The sequence below is a fragment of the Amphibalanus amphitrite genome, unplaced genomic scaffold, assembly GCF_019059575.1.
Source record: "Amphibalanus amphitrite isolate SeventyFive unplaced genomic scaffold, NRLGWU_Aamphi_draft 000751F_arrow, whole genome shotgun sequence".
Classification (NCBI taxonomy): Eukaryota; Metazoa; Arthropoda; class Thecostraca; order Balanomorpha; family Balanidae; genus Amphibalanus; species Amphibalanus amphitrite.
The window spans coordinates 296,882-323,953 of NW_024882245.1; the positions used below are offsets into that span (position 1 = coordinate 296,882).

At 56.8% G+C, this 27,072-nt stretch overlaps 1 protein-coding gene across 5 annotated transcripts in view; it reads left to right on the plus strand.

Moving 5' to 3' along the window:
- Positions 1-24,023, plus strand: part of LOC122365611 (heterogeneous nuclear ribonucleoprotein K-like) — a 51,417-nt gene extending 27,394 nt beyond the window's left edge. For 2 of the 5 annotated variants that reach the window (XM_043336975.1, XM_043336974.1), the window contains exons 3-12: positions 11,635-11,732; positions 14,239-14,295; positions 14,789-14,832; positions 15,504-15,576; positions 16,010-16,123; positions 18,305-18,433; positions 18,806-18,990; positions 19,560-19,725; positions 20,026-20,195; positions 23,766-24,023. In XM_043336975.1, the coding sequence (XP_043192910.1) occupies positions 11,635-11,732; positions 14,239-14,295; positions 14,789-14,832; positions 15,504-15,576; positions 16,010-16,123; positions 18,305-18,433; positions 18,806-18,990; positions 19,560-19,725; positions 20,026-20,195; positions 23,766-23,796 (1,067 nt within the window). In that variant the 3' untranslated portion in view covers positions 23,797-24,023. Of the gene's footprint in view, positions 1-10,989; positions 11,127-11,634; positions 11,733-14,238; positions 14,296-14,788; positions 14,833-15,503; positions 15,577-16,009; positions 16,124-18,304; positions 18,434-18,805; positions 19,039-19,559; positions 19,726-20,025; positions 20,196-23,765 lie in introns of those variants that run through there. The other 3 variants (XM_043336977.1, XM_043336976.1, XM_043336973.1) reach the window with 3 other exon arrangements.
- Positions 24,024-27,072: the final 3,049 nt, after the last annotated feature.

Sequence of the window (27,072 nt, forward strand, 5' to 3'; positions counted from 1 at the left end):
CTCTGGAACTACCTCATGAGGCCATTGTGAGGTCGGTCACCCGGTTGTTTTGCCAGGGTCACTCACCCTGGGCTGCTGTGCCCGACAAAGGAGGCTGTGTGCTCCAGCCGGCATCCATCCTTGACACTGCTCCATGATCTGTTGACATATCTTACTGATCCAGCGCTCCCAGCCGTTATCTGTCCTCGGCGTGGGTCCATGAGCTGTTGACAATGTTACTGATCCAGCTGTTACTTGTTGGGGTTCGAATCGTTCATCCTGCGGTAGCTGTCTCCAAAAGCGCGCGTCTTAATGGGAGTTTAACGGCTGCCCATTCTGTGCGGACAGTGATAGATTAGGGGAACTGGGGGGGGGGATTGGGTGTGGGAAAGCGAGGCTAGGCGTGTGGCCGGACTGCGAGGGAGAGGGACTGCCGGACCGAGCCGTGCCGAAAAGATACTACGTTAAATGTTCAAGATGTAGCGTGCTACAGTTCTACAGAATGGAATTTGATATACGGTTACCTTTTAGTTTCTTTTATTCAATCACCCCGTAAATATTGTGTTCGTTTTATGAAAAAGAAGGCGTAATATTTTCATAAAAAGTCGTAATATTTTCGCCGCTCACGGAATTCATTACAGAAGTGTAGTTCGTCGTCAATGCCTACCTGGACCAAACTTACGTTGTCGACGTGCAGCTTTATGGATGCCTACCGGCGGCGTTTGCGTGCCGGGCTGACGGCCCTGTGTTGGCGGTGAGTTGCCGGCCGTGCTGTTCGGAGCTCTCCCGGTCGTCGAGGAGGAAAGCTATCTGCGCCGGTGTACAGCCACATCAGTCTATCGGACAACCTGCCAGCGCAGACTGAGACCGCTAGTCAGCAGACTTCTGTCTCACTTGCACCCGGCCGCGTCGTATTATCAGCCGGTTTTATTTGGCCTTTGTCCGGTGACATAATTCTGAACACATATTACAAGGGGCCATTTTTGATTGGATGAAAAGTAACCACGTCATGTGAAACAGGGTGACGGATACGGGTCACACTTGACCGCCTCTTCATTGATTGCATTTCATGGTGTAGGTGGTATACGGTGATATAATTCAAACATTTCTTGTGACCTTCACTCCTCTGCCAACCGGCTCTACCGCGCTATTATTTTATCTCCACGATCATCTCCAGTCTCGGAAATGTTTAGGACTCCTTTCACCATTAGATCATCGATCGCTGTCTTCTACACCACATCGCGTGTTCTCCAAACAAAATCCACCGCTGCGAGCGGCAATGGTTTCATAGATCATGAGGCAAAAGCAAAACCTAAACCGCATTAGCCTGCTGAATTTTAGCTTTACCATATCGGCATGAGCTTGTGATGATGTTGGAATCTAGGACATTGCGTCGCCTAAGCCTTTGCGGTTTTCTCGTGGGATCTATTGACTATTTCCTGATTCTGACTCATTTCAAACCTATTCCACGTTTCCCATTTTTATGTAACTACTAACTTCATATTTATTTTTGTTTGTATAACCACCCGCGTCTTCACTTGAATTATCCTCAAGAACTGAATTCCTGTAACATTTTGTGGTTCCATGCTTATTTGCTCATCTTTGTACCTACATCCAGATTCATTCCTTAATCCTTACCGCGAAAACATATTTCTATCGCTAATTATCGAACTAAATGAAGTGTAGCGATTTAGAAGCGGCCTGGTTTTATACCGTGGAGTATAGAATGACTGGCCCATGGGCCCGCGATGTACCACAGCTCTGGAACGTTCCAGTGCAGAAGGCCGTTTGCAGCGGCGACGGTAACGATCTAGGGGGCGGCTGCCATGGAGACCTGCACCAAACAGACTGGACAGGCGGCTGACACGTGCCCGCCAGCGGAGCCCCCTGGTTTTCCGTGATGCCACCGCCGGACTGGGACTACTGGGAGCGACGGGGGTACGTGGACGGTGAGCGCCACGGCTCCGGATTCAGTCAGAGCTCTGCGACGTTCTCTGCGGCGCAGGGTCGCTCCGGATGGTCTGTCCCGGCGCCCGGTCGCTCCGGATGGTCTCTTTCTGTGCCGGGTCGCTCCGGATGGTCTGTCCCGGCGCCCGGTTGCTCCGGATGGTCTCTTTCGGTGACGTACCATACGCCATCACTTCCCCCAGCACCGTCCCAAATTGTCGGTGTGGGAAATCCTCCCGATTGAGACGGGTGCGCGCAGTGCGCGTGAGTAACATTGGCACCCCTGCGGTGTGGATCTGCGGTGTATTGCGTCTCGATGACTCATTCTAACTCCATCATGGACCGGAAGACCTATTTAGCTCGTTCCCAGCGTTACTAGTACCTTTGAGTCTATTTTTATAGTTTTCAGTCGGCTGGTTTAGCTGGAAGCTAGTTCGCACTCTGTTGCATCTGGAGGGGATGTTTGCAGTGCTGGAAGTTTGTCTCCCTTTCTTCGCTAGCCAACCAAAAGACCGTGAGCAACCGACGTCAGACGCCGCGGAATTAGCTGAGTCGTCCCCTATTTTAGCTGACCAAGTGAACGTTGACCTCGACTGCTTGTTGACTTTGACGTGCCTTTGTTTTTTTGCTTGTTTGTTTGTTTGTTTTGTTGCATTAGGATCTTTCGGTCTAATGAGACCCTTTCAGAGCCGAAAGGATGCTAGGAATTAGGGGGAGACATTGGACTGGGCGGGCACCCTGGTGCTCTGCCAAGGCTGAGCCCATCAGGTGGACACTGGCCAGGTCACCCAGCCCCGCTAACGGTCATGACCGCACCCGGCTACGGGCCTGCTCCTGGGCCCTGTTTCACGGCTGGACAGGGACACTATGTACCTGACGCCATAGAGATCTTATATACAAAGATCTCTATGCCTGACGCTACTGGTATCGTGGTATTGGGTTTCCATAGAGTTGATGTTTCTGAGTTGGCGTCAGGTATCGTCAAGCTGTGAAACAAGGCCCAGGTATGGAGCTATCCGCTTGGGATAAAAGTGACTTTCCGGGCCGGATCAGGGGCTTGAGGCGTGGACTGTGGAGGAGAAGTATCCTGATGATTATCCTGATGATGGAAACGACGACAGACAGAGAGACGCACGACGCACTCTTCGACGGAATAGAGGGCTTTGATGTTTCCCTGAACACCAATATTTTAACTAAATTAACAAGTAGTTGTTTGCAGAATATAGTTTAGCTCGGAAGTGGGGGCGCAATGTCATTTCTGCATGTTTTCCTATAATACTTTTGCTTCTTTCGCCGTAGCGAACATTTTATTCTGCTTTTGCTTGATTTTTCAAGGTGGTTCAAGAAATAGTATTAACTCTAACCTAGGATGTATCTTATATCCAATTTATCTTCTCTATCATTTTTTCTAATACATTTATTTTGTGAGGCATTTACTTCATTTTGTTACTTGCACGTTGATTAACTAAAAAAGCGCTTACCTTACGTTATGCCATAAATTGTTTTGTTGTCCTTTTTTATCGGATAAGTAGGTAGGTAGGTAGGTAGGTAGTTCCTACCTAACGAGCAGGATATCGGAGCAGCCCAGTGCTATATTCCGGCTTCTCTATCCTCCCAATGCAATGACCTACCACGGCCGTCATTCCATTCTGTTCTGCGGGACGATCGAGCCGGCGGCCAGCCGTGCCGGGACCAGCCGCGCCGGGCCGGCCGGCAGCGCAGCTCCGCACCGACAGTGGGACCGCCCCGTCCTGAGCCCACCTGGCGCTGACACCTGCCTAATGCCGAGCACGCCGGCTAATTAATTAGACGGAGCAGCGCCACGGTTCCACGGGCAGGGGTCAGTGCGGCCACAGTCGGCGGCCTTGCGCCCCCCACCCACCCTCTCCACAGCCACCCAGTCTTCTCACGCACCTATCTCCCTAGCCTACGACTGTCTGCCTCCAGTCTCCTCAGATTCCCGCTTTGTTTGTCTGTTCGCCCTCTTTTCTCCCGATGGTGCTACTTCTCCCCGCCGACCAGCCTTGCTGCCGCCCGGGGACCGTGGGCGCGTCGGTCGCCGCAGTGCGCCGTTTGAGCGGCCGCCGGCCGCTGACCGCTGATTGGAAATAGAAACTTACCCTCTTCTTGTGCACCGAGAAGTGATTCATTTCTCCCAACACTGGATTGCAAGTCTTCGGCGCGCGGCCTCAGAGTCGTGCAGAAATAGTCTTGAAATAACAACTCAAGCTGTACGCTTATTTACATTGGCGTGCTGCAGTTGCCAGTTACTGTTGCCCAACACCGGCATTGTTGTCCGGCGGGAGGCTTTGGTGTATTGCAACATGGGGCTGCCCGATCGACGTGTTAATCTTGGTTTTCCCAACAAACGACATCCCTGAGCCTTTTGTCTGATTGCGTTCAGTGTCCTTGTCTCCCATTTTGTGTTCAGCAGGTGGTATTTCACGCAGAAAATGCTAGCTTGTTAGTGCATGTCGCCACATGGAGACTCTTTTGAATGTTATTTCGTCGTGTTTATTCCCTCTCTTTCTCCTGTTCCTGTCCGTCAAGGTGCTGACTCATCGGCTGTGTGCTCGGTTTACGAGTGACTTAGCGAGAACATGGAGCGCTACCGCATTCGTTTCTGAGCTAGAAATTTGTGATCATCACCGTTCGTCACTGTTCGACGGGGTTTGGCACTTGCTGGCTGTTTATGCGGACTCGAACGGCTGAATACTCGTAGCTAATCTACTGTAGCTGATCTAGCTATTTGACTCCCGCTCCGGAGTGTGCGACTCCCCGTCCCGCCGCCGGTGGTGCGGCAGCCGTGCCGCCGATTCATATCCGTCCGACGCGCTGTTGTCGCCGGCGTGCAGTGTCATTTGTCTGGTCGGAGAGCCGTCGGGCGCAGACGGCCGACAGGTCTGACTAGACGGGCGGAGACGGCCGACGGGTCTGACCAGACGGGCGGAGACGGCCGACAGGTCTGACCAGACGGGCGGAGACGGCCGACAGGTCTGACCAGACGGGCGGACACGGCCGACAGGTCTGACCAGACGGGCGGAGACGGCCGACAGGTCTGACCAGACGGGCGGAGACGGCCGACAGGTCTGACCAGACGGGCGGAGACGGCCGACAGGTTTGACCAGACGGGCGGAGGCGCCGCCCCGCAGTGGGCTGCTGGTCTCGCGGTGGCTCATGAAGGAGCCGCGGGTCTGACACGCGGTGCCGCCGGTGGTGGCGGTAGCTGCCGCAGGGCCGCCGGTGGTGGCTGGACCGCGTCTGGTGTGAGGAGGGGATGCTCCCAGCGCCGGTGGGCTGGGGACGGCGTTTTCAGTGCGACTGTCCCCGCGTCCGGTCCGGCATCGGTCGTCGGACGCTCGTGGTAGGTAGACACACGTGGCTGGCGGGCGGGGTTACGTCAGCCGCCCCGCCCCGCCCCTGTGCCTGCGTCGGAAATAGCTCCCCCTCCCCTCCGTTCGGTAGGCGCGATCGCCTCCGGGTCCGGCAGCGCACATATCGCATAATGGACGGCTAGGAATGTCTGCTGACAGCACGGGTACGGCAGGCGGCCGAGGCCCCGAGAGGCGAGCGGGCCGTTTGCAGCGGCCGAAGCAAGGTCTCCCAAGTGCGCCGTTGACGTCCGGATTCATCCGCCAAGGCGTCCATCGGCAGGTCCGTCATCTGTTCGTCGTCTGTCGCTGTCTGGACGTCATCCGTCCGGTTTGTGATATATTCGGAGCGCGTCTGGCGGCTCGTCAATGGCTGACTAGTGACTATGGCGAGGGAACCAGAAATGGCAGCCGCTGAGGTCTCATCTTGAGGCGACTGTTTGTTTATCTCGACACCATCAGTTATCAGTGGCTGCGACTGTATTGGAGCGATCTTGATATTGAGTAATGTTGAATGCTCCGGTGAAAGAGCGAGCTGAATTGAGGTCGCTGCGCTGAGATGAATGTCTGGTCCGTTGGTACGTCGTAGTGGCGCGCTGAAGCCATCGGACGTTTGGTGATATTGGCTGGAGCGTAGGGCCTTTCAAAAGCCGGGATGACAGAAATGTATTAATGAAATGAGTCTCCGTGTCTCGCTCATTGCGCGGCGGTCTGCTGTGCCTGGCAGAGGGTCTGCAGCGGGCCCCTCGTGACGCCGTATTTATTTCTGCTCCGCGCCGCCTACCCGACCGGTACAGAGGCGCCGTTTCCGAGCCCGCTTTGATGCTCCCCGTCCACCGCTCGGGGAGGCGGCAGCTGCTGCAAACAGGCTGGTGCAGTCCGATGACGGGCGCTCGACACGGACCGATCATCGGTGACGCCGCGACCGCTGCGCCACATGGCTCGATCTGCCGTGCTTGTGTTGGCCGGGGCGGCGGAGGTTCTGAGTCAGTGTGCCGTGTGTATTTACTGCCGCGGCAGAGAGTGCCGTGAGTGGAGTGTGGACGCCCGTAGTCCTCCCTCCAGTCTGATCGAACGGCCGGCTGACGGCAGATGACGAAGGGCAGACGGCTGACGGTGACCTACCGATTATCACACAAAGTAGGCGGTAGCGGACGGTGAACGCTTACGGCGCGAGGTACCTATATTGGAAACAAGTATAGGTGGCCGTCCACTGGTTCAGCGCCTATCGCGCGCTGAAAAGTTCAATTATTTCAACTCGTCAGGGCGTAATTCGGCGCCGACCAGCCGACGAATAAACTGACTGCGCTTCATCGCGCCTTAGGCGCTGAGGCCTGAGTGGCAGTCAGCGCGCAGGCGATGGGCTCCAATGTTAAATTCAGCGCGTAAATGTGCGCGCCTAACCAGTGCAGTGGACGGCGACCTTAACTGTGTATACTAATCAGCTGGCCAGACACGGTGCCCGGTCACTGGAGGTCTCCTGGACGGTCCGCGGCGGACATGTGATGCCAGGACGGCTGTGTCTGCTCTGGCCCATCGGGTCGGCGGCAGACAGCGGGCGACTGCCGGCGAGCCGCGGGCGACGCACCACGGCTGACGGCGCCCCAGCCCCTCCTCCGGTACGGTGACAGGTGTCGCACGGACGTTCACCGCTACATTAGTGGCGCGGCTTGACAAACGCGGTGTGTTTGGGTGCGACGCGGGGCGTGCGGCCGACCACCGCCGGGCTGTCGGCCAGCGTCCTCCGATAGGGCCGCGACTCCCAGGGCAGGCTCCGGTGGAGGTCCCTGGATGCCGATGCTGGGATGCCGGGTGCAGGTCATTTTATCAATGTTTCTGACAGCTTCCGGTCCGACGTTTCTACAAAGAAGCCTTGTTATCTCAGCATCGCGCGGCAGAATATCCGCGCTCTCAGGCCGTCCGTGGGCCGAGTCGTCTCCCGCGGCGATCCGTGTGCTCGCTGACAGCCACTGGCGCGTGTCGTGCAGACACGGTCGGACAGCGTCCAGGCGGCAGCCGCCCAGACCTGCGCTGGCGGTGGGCTGTTCGACCGGCACGACAGGCGCCATAGTGGGGCGAATTCAAGGTAGAATCTACAATAGACGAATCGATTCTATATAGACGCCTTGGTTTTGAGATGAGGCAGTGGAGGGTGTTCCTGCCGGTGTCGGACACGGCCACTTGCCTTGTTAGTGCCTGGGCGGGCACCACGCGCGGGCGGAGAGGCTTGTGTCTGTGTGCGTGCGTGAGGCGAGGGCGGCAGGCGCTGGTCATGTATCAGCGCCACTGGCAGCCCCGGTTTGCCGCCGGGCGCGCTTCCCGAGCCGGGCGCGCCGGCCGGGCGCCGAACCCGATCCGTCGCCTCTCGGAGCTCGTCAAATCGGCTGATTGTGGCCGCTTTTTGCACCGGCCGGCCGTCGGAAGTGGAGTTTACTGGCGTGTTTTTGTTTGGTTGGATTCCGCGCTGATTTTCGCCTCTGTGTTCTGGCGTGTGCTGTTTGTTTTTGCAGATGCCCATGGGTGAGCGATGGTAGTCATCTGTCTTGCCTGTCTCATCCTCAGTCGGCAGCCCGATGATTCTCCGCACCCACAGCGCGTCTGCCGCATTCTGGTTTGTTTCTTCCCTAGCCGTGCGCGGGCGGCTGGCATGATCGTGCATCCAGGACGTGGCGTAAACGCTTCTATACATATGAAATAAATGGTGGGCCGTGGAGATGAAAATAAATGGTGAGATCGGATTCCTCTCTGACCCGACAGCAGCCATCTCAGATGACGCGGTCTACTCTGGGGACGGGGAAGGTCCTCACTCGGTCGGTCGGTCGGTCGGTCGTTCGGTGGGTTCATTGGGCTGTCCGTCTGTCAGTCGGCTCGTCTGCCGGGCGCGGTGACGCGTCGTTGGGGCGCTGATGCACTGGCGAGAGACGCGGCCCGACGGCTATTTGCGTCCGGCGTGGCGGTCGTCGCTCGTCCGTGGCTGCTGTTGGCCCGGCAATGTCCGCTCCTCGGCGGCGTCACCCCCGCTCCGGGCACCCTGCTGAGCCCCGGGGACCGCTGGGGTGGATGGTACGACTCTCCCTCGACAGGAGCACTGGGAGCGGCCACCGCGACTGTCCGCCGCGCACGACACGTGTCCCGTAGCCGGCGGAGGTGCCCCTGCTCCGGCCGTCCCACCCCGCCACCCGCCCCAAGCCAGTGGAACGGACCGTGAAACGAGCGACGTGACGGCCCGACAACGGCGCCGGCCCCGCGGTAGGCCACTGGCGAGGCGTGCTCAAGATTCAATATTATTTTTCGCAATTTGTTTTCTGTGCCATATTCAACATTCATTTACTGTGGTTAGCTAACGGCATTCCGGATTCCGTTGACTGCTCACTACTCGGTGCTCGGTGCTCTCGTTGGCCGCGGGCGGTACACTATGCCTGTAGTGGTAGACTGTTCCGCAGGACACGTGTGTGATGCGGTACAGTGGCCGTCCAGGCACTCCAGTCTCCAACGGTCCTGGCTCATTGGGAAGTGAGGACAGCTGACAGAGATAGACTAAACTCGACGAGACGGTCACATAAGATAGAGGAGAGAGGAGGGAGAGCATCGGAGCAGTGTCTGACGCGTTGCTCCTCAAGACTGGCCGCCGCCCGGATGCGACGCGGTCGTGTTCCTCTCCAAGTTCGCCGGTTTAATCAGGAAATGGTGGCTGTGTCGCGCGACGCCGGCTCACGGCCCAGAGCGGAGCCGGACCGGCCGGAATGTCAATCGGTCCGGCTGGGCGGCGGCAGCCCGGTCCGCCGGCGGTGGCGCGGAGGTGGCCAGGCGCTCCCGTCTCTCCGTCTCCGCTGCTGGCGCCGTCGCGAGGACGAGCCGGGCAGAAATCGGCCGCACGCCCGTGTTTCATGACTGGTGGCTATCACCATGGCAACCGTTTCAACACGCAAACATGGACACGACGTGGGCCGGTGGCCCAATGGCGGCCGGCCACGACGCGGTCGATCTGGCGCCGTGTTTGTCGACTTGTTGCCGTCCGACGCGGCGGCCACAGTGCCTGCGACCGGTGCTGGGGCGGCGGCCGCACTGCGGCCCGGGCCCGTCCCGCCGTCGGCCAGCTCCCGGAGGTAGGCTCCGCCGCGCCGGTCAGACGCACTCCCAGACGCTGGCGCCTCTGTCCCGCTGAGGGAGACGAATCGAGACGATTGTGTCCTGGTGTCGGCTTCCATCCGTTGTGATGTTTGTGTTCACTTGTGGCTATAGATACGCCACACATTAACGCTTTTTCTTACAGATTTGATCACTGACGTATGGCTTTATCAAGATAGAACTAAGCGTATGAGCTGAAATGACTTCACACGCGATCCACGCCCAGCTGAGCTATCTTTTGGGTGTCTAACTGGCGTAAATAAATGCCATGCATCAGGCGCTGAGCGCACATTGATAGGATCAGTCCCACAGTTTTGTCGGGTCATTTTGGCGTACAGCCGGGTTGATGCTCCCTCCTCACGGGTTACCTGTTACCATCCAGTCCTATGACCGGGTCGTTTTGCCCTGTTGTCTGCGATTCATCCCACCTATGACCGGGGTCGTCTGCCCTGTTGTCTATCCAGGTCCATCCAGTCTCATGGCCTGGGTCGTTTTGCCCTGTTGTCTATGGTCCATCCAGTCCCATGACCTGGGTCGTTTTGCCCTGTTGTCTGTGGTCTATCCCGTCCAGTCCCGGGTCGTTTTGCACTGCTGTCTGCGGTCCTTTCCGTCTGATTCGTTCGTCTGCCGTCTCGTCTCGTCTCGTCTCGTCTCGTCCCCGCTGTCCACGCCCCGTGGCTGTTCGATAGTTTCTGGTCGCGCGCTGGGCTGACACGCACGTGCTGTAGTCACACCAGGCCGTCAGTTTTTGTGTCGTCTCCCAGCAGCTCTTGGCACAGACGCTAATCAAAATAAGCCGCCTGCTCTCAGATGCAGCCAGTCAACACAAAAATGTCGCGGAAGGTGCGAAAATATGGGACGCTAGTGTTTGTTGTTGTCTGTCACATTGCGACTATCCGTTAAATTCATTTTCATTCTTGGAGTGACCGATGGCTGGTTTAAAGTTTTAATTCATTTTTATCTCGCTATATGCGTATCCTTATTTTAGAAACTGGAGAACAAAAGAACCTTGCACGTAATTAAACGAAGTGTCCTCTGCCCTCTGGAATCCGATTGGTTATGGTTATGCTCCAAAAGTCCAGTGACTTAAGATCTCGCCGTTTCTTAAGCGTTTTGTCATTTTCTACCCAAGTATGCGACTGACCTGACTGGTATATATAGTGCACCTACCGACTTGGTGTAGTTTTAAGTGCGAAACAATGCCAGTGCTGTGTTTTTTCTTTTCTTTTTTGGAAAGCCAACTTTGGTGGTCGCGCTCATCCCTTGCAGTGTTTCCTCCGTTCCTACCGAGTACCGACGACCCCGCCTGTGCGTCCCTCCATTGCTCCCGTGCTGTGGCTTCGCGTCCCCCGTCACTCCCATGCTGTGACTGCGCGCCCCTCCGTTGCTCCCTGCTGGAGCTGTGCGGCGCGTCCTTGCAGGGCCGGTCGACTGCGGTGGCCGCTCCCCCGCGGGCGTCGCGCGCCGATATCGACAGCCGCGCGCCTCTATCGATTCCGCCGCGCCGGCCGACGTCAGCGGTAGGCGCGCGGCGCGCCGCACGGACCGCGGCGCCGGCAGTGGCGGTGACCGCCGGCGGCAGCATTGGCCAGTGGCGGTGGCCGCCGGCGGCGCGGCTGGGATGTCCTCCGACAGGGCCGGCCGCCAGTGACGTGTGTGTGTGTGCGTGTGACCGAGCGGCCATCGCCAGGCGCACTGGTGGTGGGTGTCTGGGCGGCCGCCGCCGTGGGCCGCTCCGGGTGCCCTCTGTCCTGGTGGGAGTGGTGGCTGGGTGGATGGCGTGTCGGTACGAGGTGGGGGCCTCGGTGGCAATTTTGGGAACACTTCAAATTTTTGAGATTTGGTACGCTCAAGCGAAATGTGACATGCACGTGTGGCCCCTAGCCCCTCAGTTGTTTTCGAGCCACAGCGTTTCGACTGTAAGATCGTGTTTCACAGCCCACCTACGCCAGCTTTATGAGTCGAGTGGTACCTACCCGGTCTTGTGGCGGCCGCCCGGTCCCTGTCGAGTCCGCGTGTGCTGTCCGCACTGGCACCCTGCTCCTGCCCGGAGGATGGCGCCGTGTTCAGTCCCTGCCCGCTCCCGCTCGGTCTGTCAGTGCACCCTGTCCCGCTCCTCTCTCCCCCCACCGACCCCCAGCGACTCTGCGGGACCCTGCCACCGCCGTATTGATTGTGACGACTCTGACTCTCGCCTCCTATCTGGCAGGCATGAAGCGAAACCTGGAGTCGGACGGCAGCACCATGAGCACAACCAAGCGGTACCGTCCGCAGGACATGTCGCTGCGTCTCCTCATCAGCAGCCGGGTGAGACCTAACAGACTCCCCCCAAAGGGCAACGATCGGGCGTAACAGACTCCCAAAGGGGACGGGTCGGGCGTAACAGACTCCCAAAGGGACGGGTCGGGCGTAACAGACTCCCAAAGGGGACAGGGCGGGCGTAACAGACTCCCAAAGGGGACGGGTCGGGCGTAACAGACGCCCAAAGAGGACGGGTCGGGCGTAACAGACTCCCAAAGGGGACAGGGCGGGCGTAACAGACTCCCAAAGGGGAGGGGTCGGGCGTAACAGACTCCCAAAGAGGACCGGTAGGACACTGGGAAAGCGAGGTGACGCTTCAGAGAGAGGGAGAGTGGGAAGTGTAAAACATGAGAGTGTGAAACAAACATACCTATGAGTTGATTAGGTTGATTGGTATGAGTTGATTAGGACACGTCCCAGAGAGCTTGGCGGAAAGTCTGGGGAGAGCGGAGTGGCGAGGACTGACTGCGGCGGTGCCGGCCGCCGGGAGACAATAGTCAGAGACTGCGACCGGAGATCAGACGCCGATCGATAGTCGAGTGAGGGAGCCGCGCGAGAGGGGCTGGCAGAGGCGAAACGGAGCTGCAGACTGTCTCAGGATCAGCTGACGCCGTAGAAAAATGGCTGGATAAGGGACTGTTACACCTATGGAGAATTGCGATCGTTGTCTGTCTGAGTTAGAATCTGGTCACGACATTTCTCTGGTGGCGGTCTACCGTGGTGGGAACTGGTCATGGAGCGCCTCTGATCTATCCCGAGGGGTTTGTGGCGGCGTTTCTGGGAAGATCGGACCGAGCCCTGGGGAAATTTCCGGCGTTTCGCTGAGGACACTCCTGAGACGGGCTCTGAGCCGATTTCCGAGGGCACTCTTCAACTGCCGACTGTCGATTAGGGCAGCGCTTGATCGAGCTGAGCTAAAGAGTTCAAGCTCGCTTTTTTGCTAACTGCATATTGTAACACCGAAGATGAAGAATCATATTTGAGCTCTTTCATCGCTGGATGCCTCGCTACCGCCTATAAGCACCATCTTATCTACGATTTCCGCTATGTGGGCGCTGTAGCCAGCCGCGGAGGGCGTCGTCCACCACCGCTGGTTGGCGGGAGGGAGGACTCGGCGGCGCACTGCGGCCACCGGCCGACGAGCCCTGCCCCTGTCCATCAGGGCAGCGCTCGTGTCGCCGCCGTGGGGCAGCACGCGGTATGGCCGGCTGGACGGCTACCAGCGGCGACTCGCCGCCGACTTTTCGATGATCCGTCGCGGGTCCCCACTGGGAGGCCGGGACGGTGATCGGCGCTGCGATCTGGTGTTTCTGGGTCGTCGGCAGCCGTCACGAGCTGCCAGTGTCAGTCTGGAACTGCTCTGACGCCGGGCACGTAAATCGCTGCTTTTGTGACCCCGGCTCCTGGCAGACGACTGGAAATGCCTCGTCAACGACAATGGCTGGCGCCGCCGTCACCTCAGCGGTGACGAGGAAGAGAAGGGAATCGCACTGACGTCGGGGAGTCTGTCAAGACTTAACTATGAGACGGAGCGTGAACAAGGAACTGGCTAGCGGCCAAGAATGCTAGTAACTTTCAATAAACTCCTCGTCTGTCGTCATGGGGCTCTACCGAGCAGCGTGGCGCCTTCTGACGGCTCTAGGTGGTCGTTATCAGTTCGTTTGTTTCGTAGACCGCCCATACCTGCTTAGTTGCGGGGTGCCGCACCCTGTTTGTCGGTCTGCGGAGCCGGGACTGCCAGAGGTCCGTCGGGGGGGGGGGGGGGGGCGCTGCTGCTGCTGCTCACACTGCTGGGTGTTCTGAGCGGGGTTCGTCTCTCCCTCGTCCCCGCTCTCGGTCGTCCCATCCTCCCTCGGGGTGGTGCCGACCGGCGGCGTCGGACCGCGCTGGGTGCCGCGCGGCCCTGCGGCCGGTGGCCGGGCCATTTGTCGCCGGCGACACGCGATGGCCGGACGGCTGAGCGTCGTCTCTCGCCGTGCCCGTCGCTCTGCCGGCCCGCCCAGTGGCCACCTCGCCCCGCCGCCTCCGCGCGCAGGGTGATGTGATGTGATGTCCCTTATCATCGCTCGTCTTCCCACGTGTGCGGCACGGTGGATGGCCTTAGGTGGGTAGATTGTGTGCTATTCTCTGGATGGATCAAATTTAGGACAAGAGTTTTCTCTAAAATGGCAAGGGTCTCGTTTTTCACCGTTACTGATTTAACATTATTTTAGGGTCCAGCAATGTTTTTTTTTTTTAGCTTCAACGTGTCATTTCTCGTCGTACTGCTATTTGTTAGCGGCGTCCTGCTGCCGCGCCGTTGCGCGGACCGGTAGCCACTCCGCTGTCTCTAGCGCTGACCGGGGTCTGTTGACGCTGACCGCTGCGCTGTCTCTGAAGCGGACCGCTAGCCACTCCGCTGTCTCTAGCGCTGACCGGGGTCTGTTGACGCTGACCGCTGCGCTGTCTCTGAAGCGGACCTCTGGCCGCCCCGCTGTCTCTGTCCCTGACTGTTCGTGTGCGTTCGTTACAGGCTGCCGGATCTGTGATCGGGAAGGGCGGCTCCAACATTAACCGGCTGCGTGAGCAGGTGAGATCGGCCGCCGCGCCCGCCGCGCCGCCGCGCTGATCTAGTCTGTCGACCGCGCGCCGCTCGTAACGTAGCGTTCAGAGGAGACGTGGCGCGCTGTCGAGTTGCCGAGCCGCCTCTGCGGCCCGAGACGTGTCACGCGCCCTGTTGGTCATGCTCGCCGGTGACTGCCGTCGATTGTCGGTGCCCGTGACTGCCATCGGTTGTCAGTGTGTGTGTTTGTGATGCAATGCCGTCGTGTGTGATGTTTGCCTGTCGGCGCGGCGGCTGCCAGCCCCGCCCGGCACTAACGCTCTGCTTTTTCTCTCTCTCTCCCCATCTGTGCCCGCCCCCGACCCGGTTGGGCCCGCCCGCGTCGGCCGCCGCCCGCGCCGCGCCGCCCGCCGCTGCACCTGATGGCTGCGGCCCGCCCCCGGCCCCCGGCGGGGTGGTGTCCCGGGCCCTGCCCTGGCCTGGCCCCGGCCGTGTGACCACCACCGCCCCGGCCACACAGCACAGTGCCACAGTTTCAGTCCCCGACACACTGGGCCCGGAACGGTAACCGACAGTCCGTCTGTCGCCTAGCGCTCTACTCGTGTAACGTTAGCGGCTGCTCGCTCGGAGCGCCGGCTGGCTCAGTTCTGGCGGCCGCCCTGGCCGGCCAGAGTAGGCAGCATGCGCGCCGACCGCCGGCCCGGGGATAACGTAACGCCTAATGGTCGCAGGCTGGCGGCTGAGAGCTTGCTACCGGCGGTCGCAATGAGCCTCTCTCGGGGATAAGTGGGTGTTCATAGCGCGGTGGCTAAGTAAGGGGTGTGCTTGCAGCGCTGCCAGCCGGGAAAGGACCGTTTCGTTGATGGTGTTGCCGTGTCGTTAGTCTTTTGGTTCATATGACTTTAAAAGCAAGTTATTTCTTCGAATTGTGATTCTGGTAGTACGCCCAGTCTACTTGCTCTCAGTACCTTCACATTTCCTAGTAATCTACTCAACAGGTGTTAGTTTTTGTAATTGTTTTGTTTGGTAATTACAGTAGTCTTACGTCCATGATTATTGTAGTCTTGGCTTATTTCTCAATTGTCCCATGGGCCACTGAGCCCGTTGTGCTCTTTCGGACACGGCTTTTCTGTAGTGTCCACTGCTGTGGCGGGGCCGTCGGACGCGCTCTGAGTTTGCCTGCGCTCCCGTGTGTGACCGCTGACCGGTTCCCCGCCGTGCCCCGCCGCCGGCAGTGTGGTCAACATTGGCGCCGACCGCGAGACCACGCTCAAAATCGTGGAGGAGCTGCTGCCCAACCTGGATGACGTGAGTGCGCGCCAGCGGGACAGGAGGCCGGGCCGGAGGGCGCGCCGGGACAGCAGGAGGGGGCGGAGGCTACGCCGGGCCAGATGGCTGTCGGACGGTCCCGCCGGAGGTGGCGATGAGGGTGGCGACATGGCAGTAGCTACTGTAAAACAGGCCGATAAGGCGCCGTCTGTTTAGTGGCTGTTAGTTGTAAAACTGTTAGCAATAACGTGATGAGTATAAAATTCCCTGGGTTCAATATGATTGTGTTTTTAATTGAGAAGAGTATTTTGTTATGATAGACAAGTGTAGTGGCTTGTTCTTACCTGTGTGCATATGTACACCATTTAGATCTACCGGATGTGCCTGCACAATTACGTTAGCCATTCGCCGTGACCTGTGAGCGCGAGCCATTTGGCCTGCGGCTGTGACCGGTGACGGGCCGCCCCGACAGGTGCCGGGCCGCGACCCAGACGCCACCGACGGCGAGGTCCGCATCCTGGTGCACACCAGCCAGGCGGGGAGCATCATCGGCCGCTCCGGCTTCAAGATCAAGGAGCTGCGCGAGGTGGGTCCGCCGGGCGAGTGCCGGCGCCAGCCGGTCGGGGCCGAGTGCGGCGGGCCGGACGGCGTATTGATTTGGTGCCGCCTCTGCCTGGACGCGTCATTAATTAGCGCGTGTCGCGGCGTCGGCAAAGACTGGGCGTGTCCCCGTGGGTGGGGCGGGTGGTCCACAGTCGCACTGCCGGCTGCCCTGTGTGCTGGCAGGCCCCAGTTAGGGCACCTGGTTCCGGTCGGATTTCTCGACCCGTGTATGGTCTGGTAGGCCGCACTTCCTGTCGCGCGGCCCGCCGGCTGACCAGCCCAGCGCACTATGGGTCCGATGCAGGAATTAGCACGCCAAAAATGATAACTGCCATTTAATGGCTGCTTTTACACCAGAGATGAAAGCCAGAACATCCGAAATGGATTTTGCGTGATTTCTAAACATGTAGGAACCGTGTGACATGTGATATGTGACGTGTGTACCTATACAGTAGTGCTGGACGTTTTTATGTCAACCGTTTTCAGGTTGCAGGCTCTGGCCTCTGACAGACAAAATGTCAGCTGAGTCCAATTTTGGTTTCTTGACAGAAAGCGATCTTCATTGCGATGAGCGGCTATCCATTTTTCCTTTAACTTGTTAAGCAGCTTTCCCAGTGCTCGAATGTCATCAGTCGTCAATTGAACATTCAAAATACGAGCAATGCTAGCTGAAAAATCCTCTACTTGAACCGGCCCTACACCATCTGGACTGGTCAAGACGGTGTCAAGAATGGCTTTGTAAGCAATACACATTGCTTATCTGCCTGTTTTGCTAGTGATGGAACGACAAGAATATACGTGCGCTCGCTACAATCAAGCTCAAACTACCCCGGCCACGTGGGTACAGTGGGCCGGGCACGCGGTCAAAACGCCTGAGGGCCAGGTCGCCAGACTAGTGCCGGAATGTCCGGAATTCGGACCGCTAACCCGAAAGAACTGCCATTTTTTTGCAAAGCCATCAGTTATGAGTTTCTGTCATACATTAGTCGTATCCACCAATACCCTGGTCTTTTTGCCTTTGTGACCCTGCCGCAGCGCTCGCCGGTATGTCACAGCCGCAGCTAAGCGCAGTGACATCATTGGAAAAAGCTTCATAACTTGCTTCGTCGCAGGTGGACGCAGCTAAATGACCTTGTTTCTGGTCAGGCAAGTATTGGGGAGCAAGGTAATACCAAAAATACCGGGGGGCATTGGGGGGCATTTAGTATTGCTCTGTATTTGTAAGTCTCTTGAAGCATTGCACACACACCTGTGACATGGATATTTAAATTAACTGTGACAATAAAAAAGCAATGACACAGCTCACTTTTTTTGCATTCATCACATTGTCCAAGCTTCAAATTATTAGTTTTGACCAAATATTTCCGTTTAACTATTATTTAGAACCGCCTATACTCGGATAATTCCAACATCCCTTTTCTCTCGGACGTGGACAAGGCAATGGCGTTCCACGATATGTGTCAGTTTGCGATGAAATATTGGGTACATGTGACATTTTTGGCAAAAGTTATTGCTGTGTTCGCAAAATATGGACATTTTTACGTTATTTGCGTCACATTTCAAGCCATTTTGAGAAAGTCACCTAAATCATTTTTGGCGTGCTAAATCGTGCATCGGACCCATAGTGCAGCGGGCGGGGCGGTACCCTGGCCAGGGAACCACCTCGTCAGCGGCACTAATGCCCGGCCGCCGCCGTATTGGGGCCGCTCTAACGATGTTGGAAATCGATTCCTGGTGGCGCCTCACCCGCTGCCGCCGCGCCGGGCCGTGGCCGCCGCGCCGGCAGCCGGTCCGCCCGGGATTGATGGCATTCCGATCGGTGACAGATGATCCCGTATGCCGAGTGATGGCGTGACTGGGCGACTATTAGCCCCTTGTGTTGGCATAGTCCCGCCGCGGGAGGCGCGGAACGACCGCGGCGGTCACAGGAGCTCGGCCAGTTTCTGAGGCCGCTGTTGTCGCATCACATTATCTCAGTACCCACTACTACCTAGAATGGCGCTCTAATGCGTAGCGTTCCATAAAGTGATTGGTCCATCTGACCGAGACCTTAGTTGATTCTGTGAAGTTTAGTGTTGTCGTGAACAGTCGGTGCGTTCCGCTGTTCAGCCTTGTCTCTGCTCTGCCTGCTGACGTCTGTGTGTGTGTGTGTCTGTGTCTGCAGGGCACCAACACGCAGATCAAGGTGTACACGGAGCCGTGTCCGCAGTCGTCGGACCGCGTCACGCAGATCTCTGGCCAGCGCACCAGCGTGCTCGACTGTCTGAGCCGCATCCTCACCCTACTGGAGGAGGTGGGTCGCCCGGCCCGGCGGCGGCACGGCCGCGGCGCTACCGGCCGCCGGCGGCGCTGGGTCGTCTGCTGGTGTGGTGATTGTATAGCGCCACCTTGGATGGTGAATGTAGGCTCTGGTGCAGTACTGGTATAAGTGATATATTTAGATGTTTTGGGGCACCAAAAGCATTTTGCTCTTGTTTGTTTGATATGGTTCAGGGTTGGGTTAACCCGCTTGTCACTTTTATTCGAATATTGTGGGAGGACTGCATCAGCGATGGATTCAGAGTTTCTACACCACTGTGTGGTGAGCGGCGTTCTGGGCCGATCCCGTGACGATGCCGTATTTCAGCCTGAGGCGCAGTCTGACCCCCCCCCCCTCCTCTGGCAGAACCCGCCCAAGGGCCTGGTGAACCCGTACGACCCGGTCAACTACGACGAGGTGTACGCGGCCGAGTATGGCGGCTTCTCGGACGGCCGCGGCCGGACGGCGGCCCAGCAGGCGGCGCTGGGCCGCGGCGCCGCGCTGGCCGCCAGCCGCGCCGCCGCCATGTCGGCCATGGCCGCGTCTCGCGGGTACGCCACCGCCACCGGGCTGGCCGCCGCCGCCGCCGCCCGGCCAGGGTAGGTGCGGCCGGCCCGACCCCCCGCCGCTCACGGACCAACCTTGGAAACTAGCCACCGAACAATTAGTACAGCTCGAGTCTGCTGGGGATACCGAATGGTGCTCCGTGAAGTGGATATGATTTGTGTGTGTCGGGCGGCGGCGACGGCAGCCGGAGGCGGGCCGGTCGGCTCCGACCCCTGCTGGACGGCCCCACAGAGGAAGATGGTGTATTCGCCGGCTGCGCCCGCCCGGTGTCGGTGTGCTCGTTATTGGGTGCAGCCGTTATCCTAAAATAAATCTCAATCACTTGAGATACCTTAGGAAACATGCGACACAACTTATCCAGAATCTCGCTTAACTTTCAGAGGCTCGGCAATCTATCGGAGAAGTTCAATTGAATCATTTAACGTTAAAAACCGGGTGAATGAATTGCAGTGTTCGGCTGCGAATCGTTTGGTGGCACGCTGAGCTGTCCGGTAGTGTGACCTCCCGTGTGACCTGTCTGTGACCAGAGTGACCGGGCGTGTGTGGCCGACAGGTACGCCGCCGGCACCGGCATGACCGGCATGGGCTACGGCGTGGCCGGCCAGATGAGCCAGATCCCGCCGGGCGGCATGGACTTCAGCTCGCCGGCGGCGGCGGCGGCCGGCGGCCTGGGCGCCGCCGCCGAGCTGCAGACGCAGCAGTTCTCCGTGCCCAAGGGCGTGAGTGTGGGCCTCGCCTCCGTCCCGGGGCCGGGGCGGCACGCTGTCCGCAGCGCGAAGGCGGTGCTGCCGGACACAAAATGAGAGCCATGACTCAAAATAACAGGTCCGCAACGCTCAAACACATTAGATGACTTGCGATGCTCGACAGAGCAACACAAAAGACTTGCGAGATAGGAACATGTATGCACGCTCCAAGTATTTGAAATATCTGTGGCCCGTCTGTGACCCTGTAGTCATGTGACCCGTCTGTGACTCTGACCCTGTGACCCGTCTGTGACCTCGGGATGCTGCCGACAGGCCGCCGGAGCCATCATCGGTAAGGGCGGCGCGCGCATCCGCAAGATCCGCGCCGACAGCCAGGCGCAGATCAACATCGACGACGTGAAGGAGGGCCAGGTGGAGCGCATCGTCACCATCACCGGCACGGCCGACCAGGTGCAGATGGCCCACTTCCTGCTGCAGAAATGGTGAGCCGTCGCGCCGGCACATGCCCACCGGGTGGACGGGAGTCGGCGGGGGGGGATAGTACCACCGGGCAGGGGCGATGACAGCACCACACCAGGTGGCGTTCAGAGGGATGGGTGGCCAATTGGCATGCTGTGCAATACATCCTCCAGGCATTTCCTCTGTGCTGTGTACTCTAGGGTTGTTTAAAAAAAAAACGAATTTTGGAAAAGTACATGGGCTCATGGCTCATGTGGTGCAGTATTCTTTTCTGAGTCCAATGATGCCATTTTTTCCGAAAAGTATTAACTGCTAGGTGCTCCTCAAACTGCTTAAAGAGGACCATGTTACGCCCGCCGACCGGCCGCTGTCAATACGGGCGAGAATTCGACGCCGCGCGCGGGCGGCAGCGCCTTTTCGGCACCGCGCGCCACGACATCTGCCGGGCGGCCGGCTGGACGGTAGGAAGTTATAGATGCGTGGTCTTTATCACGCGATCGGGGTGCTCTATCCCATGTTTTCGGGGCGGAAAGTTTCAGTGTAGCATCGGTGCGTCTGCCGCGGTGGTCTGTGTCGATGGTACAAAAAAATAAGTCAAACAGAGCTCAGAAAAGACTTAATGATTCCGGGTAGTTGCCTCGAAACAACCCGTTTCAAGAATACAGCTGCCTTTTTAACGTACTGTATCACTTGTTAAATCTTCAAAAAGCAAGCTCTGAGCAGTAACAGACCTCTTTGCATTGCTGTTGACAATTTAAGTTGCTTTTGGACGTTGGCTCGCAGCCCCAATATGCTGCCGCGCAACTTTATTCCAACGGCGAAACGGCAACTTCGCGAGAATCGAAAATTTATGAAGAAGGTACAACAGGAACTGGCAAGGCTCCTGCATTGGTCTATCCGTCATGAGTGACACGCCGGGGTAATGTGTCACGTCGGGGCAGAGCCGTGTTCTGTGCCGGGTTTGGATTCGGGTCTTGATCGGCATCGATGGGCACGGCCACCCGGGCCGGGCTGCCGGCGCCGCTTCTGCTCGAAGGGTTGGATGAACGGCGCTTGATTTATATGAGTAGGTACTCCGGCTATTGTCTCTACTCATGTCTCACTTCGTCACACTGTCAGGGTGGCCACTCATTCCCGGATATGTTATGTTTTCTTTCGACCTGCTAATCTAAGTTAAACCTGGCGTCGATTCTGTTGCTTCAGCATTTGACATCATCGCATCTGCATAATGACATTGGTGACGCCCATGCTCGTCAAAGCCACCCCCAAACTTGGGCCGATGACTGTCGGGTCTCCACATTCTGTCCTTGTGCATTGCCAGGTCCTGCTGTACGTAAATCGTGAATTTTCGATTCTCGCGAAGTTGCCGTTTCGCCGTTAGATTAAAGTTGCGCGGCAGCATATTGGGGCTGCGAGCCACCGTCCAAAAGTAACGTAAACTGTCAACAGCAATGCAAAGAGGTGTGTTATTGCTCAGAGTCTGCTTTTTGAAGAATTAACAAGTGATACAGTACATTAAAAAGGCAGCTGTATTCTTGAAACGGGTTGTTTCGAGGCAACTACCCGCAATCATTAAGTCTTTTCTGAGCTCTGTTTGACTTATTTTTTGTACCATCGACACAGACCACCGCGGCAGACGCACCGATGCTGCACTGAAACTTTCCGCCCCGAAAACATGGGATAGCGCACCCCGATCGCGTGATAAAGACCACGCATCTATAACTTCCTACCGTCCAGCCGGCCGCCCGGCAGATGTCGTGGCGCGCCGGGTGCCGATAAGGCGCTGCCGCCCACGCGCGGCGTCGAATTCTCGCCCGTATTGACAGCGGCCGGTCGGCGGGCGTAACATGGTCCTCTTTAAGCCGTTTGAGGAGCACCTAGCAGTTAATACTTCTCGGAAAAGGGCGTCATTGGACTCAGAAAAGAATATCGCACCACATGAGCCATGAGCCCGGATACTTTTCCAAAATTCGGTTTTTTAACAACCCTACTGTGTACCCACGAAGCTGCGATAAACGCTGACTGGCGGGGCGTCCCGGCTACCCCGTAACGTGCGGACTGGCGCGCCGGCCACTAATTACTGCCCCTCGGTGGCAGCTGGGCACGGCCGCGACCACTAACCGCGTCTGCCGCCAACACCGCCCGGCCGTCTAACCGCCTCTGCCGCCAACACCGCCCTGCCGTCTAACCGCCTCTGCCGCCAACACCGCCCGGCCGTCTAACCGCCTCTGCCGCCAACACCGCCGCGACCACTAACCGCGTCTGCCGCCAACACCGCCCGTCCGGCCGTCTAACCGCGTCTGCCGCCAACACCGCCCGGCCGTCTAACCGCCTCTGCCGCCAACACCGCCCGGCCGTCTAACCGCCTCTTCCGCCAACACCGCCCGGCCGTCTAACCGCCTCTTCCGCTAACACCGCCCGGCCGTCTAACCGCGTCTGCCGCCAACACCGCCCGGCCGTCTAACCGCGTCTGCCGCCACACCGCCCGGCCGTCTAACCGCCTCTGCCGCCAACACCGCCCGGCCGTCTAACCGCGTCTGCCGCCAACACCGCCCGGCCGTCTAACCGCGTCTGCCGCCAACACCGCCCGGCCGTCTAACCGCGTCTGCCGCCAACACCGCCCGGCCGCGTCTGCCGCCAAAACCGCCCAGCCGTCTGGAAGACTAGTGATTTTGTTGTTCGGCCATGAGTAACAAGGAATCACTAATCTCCTACGGCTGGGCGGGCCGTCCCCGTCCGACCTTTGGAGTGCGTCGGACGCCCGCCGAAAGGGCCTCCTCAGCGCCGGGACTGGTGCGCCGCAGACGCCTATCGTGTGGCGGTGATCGGACGGCTTTTGACCGCCACTTCAGCACTTGTGTGTGATGATGCGGTAAACGGTATCAGCGACTGATAGTTGCAGCTGGCTTAGAGTGTGCTTATTATTATTAACAAGGATTTAGCATGTAGGCTGCAAGATAGTGCCGAAGCTGATGTTTCATATGTATCAGTGTTTGGTATTGATGAAAGCGCGAGCGTGCTTGCTTGCATGGCCTTCTAACACTTTCCAGCGTGTTTTGCTTTCGGCAGTTTTCCATATACGAGTGTGGTCTTCTGAGGTCGCTGATAAGAACCGACGTGTCGAGATATGTGGTAGATGATTATTATGCCTGTATCCTTTGATTCAGTGTGAATGTTTGCAGGGTTCAAGTGAGACTTAATGTGCTATCGAGAATGCATTTCATGTGGTAGATATACCTACTCAAGGAACTCGTGACATGTATGACACACCACGAAAGTGATAATGTGTCTGATCCCCACCTACGTATCTATATGATAGAAATGTATGACAAGATCGCCCAGCCCGCGCACAAATGATGTTGAAGCACTGTTCGACGTAGGCTACCGTTGCAATCTAAAGCTTTGATTGGCATTTCCTATAACAGTCGCTAAATCGCCCACTAATGACCACTTCAGCCGCCCCAGGCACCGTCCGCAGCCGCCCCTGACACCCTCCCCAGCCTCCCCGTACCCCTGGCACTCCCTGGCTGCCCCCGACGCCCTCCCCAGCCGCTCCTGACGGCTGACACTCCTGCCGCCCCGTCTGCCGGCAGTGTGCGCGAGAACAGCGACGGCCAATACTGAGCGGAGCCGCGGCGAGCGGCCCGACACGCCGCCACCCGCACCAGAGACGAGCCAAGCATTCCTCGTGTGTCTCTGCGTGCGAGTGTGGCACCCTCATCCCCGGCGGCCTGCCGCTGCCCTCGCGGCCACGCCGCCTCATTGCATCGGTCAACAGTGAAGGAGAATCGATCCGGCTCGCATTTTGTAGTAAACCCGGCGCTTGCGAGAATACAAGTTTCCGAAACATTTGTGCGGTGTTTGGTTGGCGTTTAGCCATGTGGGGGCGTTTCGTCTGTGCACTCGGCCGGGGTTTCGATGCTCTGTTCGGGAACTGATAATGTGAGCCGCTCACAGCGTGCAGGACTTTCCCCGTGAAGGACCTGCCCACAGTGGCCGATGGCCCCCGCCTCAAGCTGGCTGATAGAGGGCCAATCTACCCCCGGCTGGCGTCCCGCAAACACTCGAACAGCACTTTCCTCCTGACTCAGTGGCCGACTATCTAGGCCCTGTTTCAATGTAGTGTGCTGTACCTAGCGTCGTGCCGTGAAACAGGCCCTCGCATGGATTAGGTATTCCCGGATGGGACACTCCGCCGATTTTCAGACCACCCCCATCGCTCGCCGACCACGACGGCGAGGGCTTTGGCGCCATTTTAGCATGCCATTTGACATTGACGTCATTTCCGGCCAACCTATCATAGCCTTTGGAAAAAAATTGGTCACAATGTGTAAAATTGATGTCCGGGAGGGTACTGAAAGCTTGGTGACGATCGGCGCAACGGATCTGGAGATATATTGAAAAGTCTGGAGGGGGGGGGGGGGGCAAAAAATAGCCCCCCACCAGGGCGCGGGTTAGGATCCGCCTTCTTGAGAGCTTTCGATTGCTGTTTTCCCCATCTTTCTACTACCATCGGTTCGGAAGTTAGACAGGGGGGGCAGAATCTGCCCCGCTCTCCCCAGCAGTGCGCGTATGGCTGAATAGCCCAGCGGGGCGCCGCGCGGGTTAACCCGCGCCCTGCTGGGGGGGGGGTGTTTGAACACCCCCCCCCCCCCTGTGGTTTTTCGCGAATATCTCAAAAACGGCGGCGCGGAGCGCCGCCGTTTTTGGTACACCTTATCATACATCAATTCTACACCTGTTGTGAAAATTTCAGACCAAGGTCATTCAAGGTCAGGTCACCAGGTCACTCGAAGTGACCTCACCTCATAAAAAGTTTAAATGTCTGTCATAGCTACACCGAGTGACCGATCGCTTTGAAACTTTCAGCGATTGCTAAGAGCAATAGCATGTACAAAATGTATATCTCAGAATTTTGATATCGATGACCTAAGGTCAGGTCAATTTTGCGACCTCACCATTATAAGTCAATGGGAGAAAATTGAAATGCGCCTGTTTTGGACGAAAGACATTATAAACACTCCCAAACACTGAATTACAAGTGGTTTAGACACACTGAACATGAAAATAGTGTCTGTGACCCCTGTTTATGCCCTGAGGTCATCTTAGGTCACGAATGGTATCTAACAGTTTTTCGCAAATAACTTTTGATAGAGGCATGCTAGAGCGATGAAAACGCCTTAGATGTGTTCAGCTCGATGATACGGATCGACTGATATGCAATATGACCCTTTCCGGTCAGGTCATGACCTTGACCTGAGGTCAAATTTTCAAGTTGACCTTTCAAGGTCAAATTATAGTTCGTTCGATGCGTCTTGACGAGAGGAACACGATGCCGGTAAAAGTAAGCTCGTACAATGCTTGGGTCAAAAGTTATTGCAGAAAAACTGTTTCCGAAAAAATCGGCTATTTTTGCAGTTTTTGCCCCCTGCAGGCAAAACCGTTGACGTTAGGTCAAATCTGAGGGAATTACTCAGAAAGGGCGTTAATAGGGCTATCGAATGCGCTTTTCCGCGGCGCTGTAGCTCTATTGGTTCCCGAGTTATGCGTTGGCTTCTTGGAAATTTTCGACATTCGACCTGGAAATCGGCGAAAATTTGCCTTCAATGACCTCTGGTGACCTGACCTTTGACCTGACCAAAAAATTGACCGAAGTGATTTCCTCATTATTTTTGACGCTCTTTCGAACGCCGCCTTCCGCGTATCGCTACGTGGCCCAGGAGCCGAGTTAGAAGGGGGGGTGTTCAAACACCCCCCCCCCAGCAGGGCGTGGAAATCCAGGACCCCCAGCCGGGCGCGGGTTAATAGCACACTGTGATACCTGACCCAGGAGTGACGCATTTCAAATAAAGAAAGAATGTCGTTGCTTTGTTTTCTTTTTAGAGGATGATGAGAAATTTCGAGAAAATGAAATTTTGGAACTTAAGGTCGTCTAGCTGTAATTGTATAAATGAGTAATACATTGTACCAGGGGTATAATACAATTTTCCCACTGCATTTGATGAACATACTAAAACCACCTCTCGAAATTTACGATATGAAGAAAAACTTAGTAGTTCAGCAGCCTGCAAATTTGGCTGCCTGATGAGCCAAGGTATGATGAGCCAATGCCATCTGGCGGCAAGGTACACAGCCCGGGCGGCGCAGTCAGCCGCTAGAGGGCAGGGCGTTACCATCCGAATTGAAGTAAAAGAATAAGAGGGATCACAAAGCCACAATTTAAACGGGAAATGTTGGCTAGAGTCTAACGAAACCCGACACAGTCATTTGTGTTTAGTCAGGTCACCAAGGGTCAGCACATGAACCCAACTTTACTAGGGTTGTGCGATGCATGTTTTATGGCAAAATTTTCATTTCCAACTCAATGGTGTTGGTTATAAGAACACCAAGTACGGTTTAGGTCACTTTTACGTGGAGGTCAGGTCAATTTCAGGTAAAAAAGGTCAACTATTTCAAAGTTGATTGTTTTGCTTAAAATGGGTACCTATCGATTGGATGCAGCTTGTCACGGGGAGTCATGTGGTGGTGTTTGTTTTGCGCTACGTGGTCTAGATTTGCTTAAAATTGAGTTTGAGAATTTGACGTCATCAATTTTTAACAGTTTTTATATAACCCTATAACTTGGCCAAACAAGAGGTACCTACCTCGATCTCAAATTTGGTATTTGGATAGGAGGCGGTAGGAACTATCACATATATTCCGTTTTTTCGAATTGCAAAAAAAAACTTCTGGAATTTTTCGGCTATTATATTCAACAAATCTATTTTTACCTTTGGGGGTCACAATCCAAAAAATTTACAAATCCGAGTCGCAGTTTTGTGGCGCTGTTAATTTTACACCTTTCATGTAAAAAACTTTTTTCTGTATCTCTAAAGCTGTAGGCCTGAGAGCTCTTCCCGC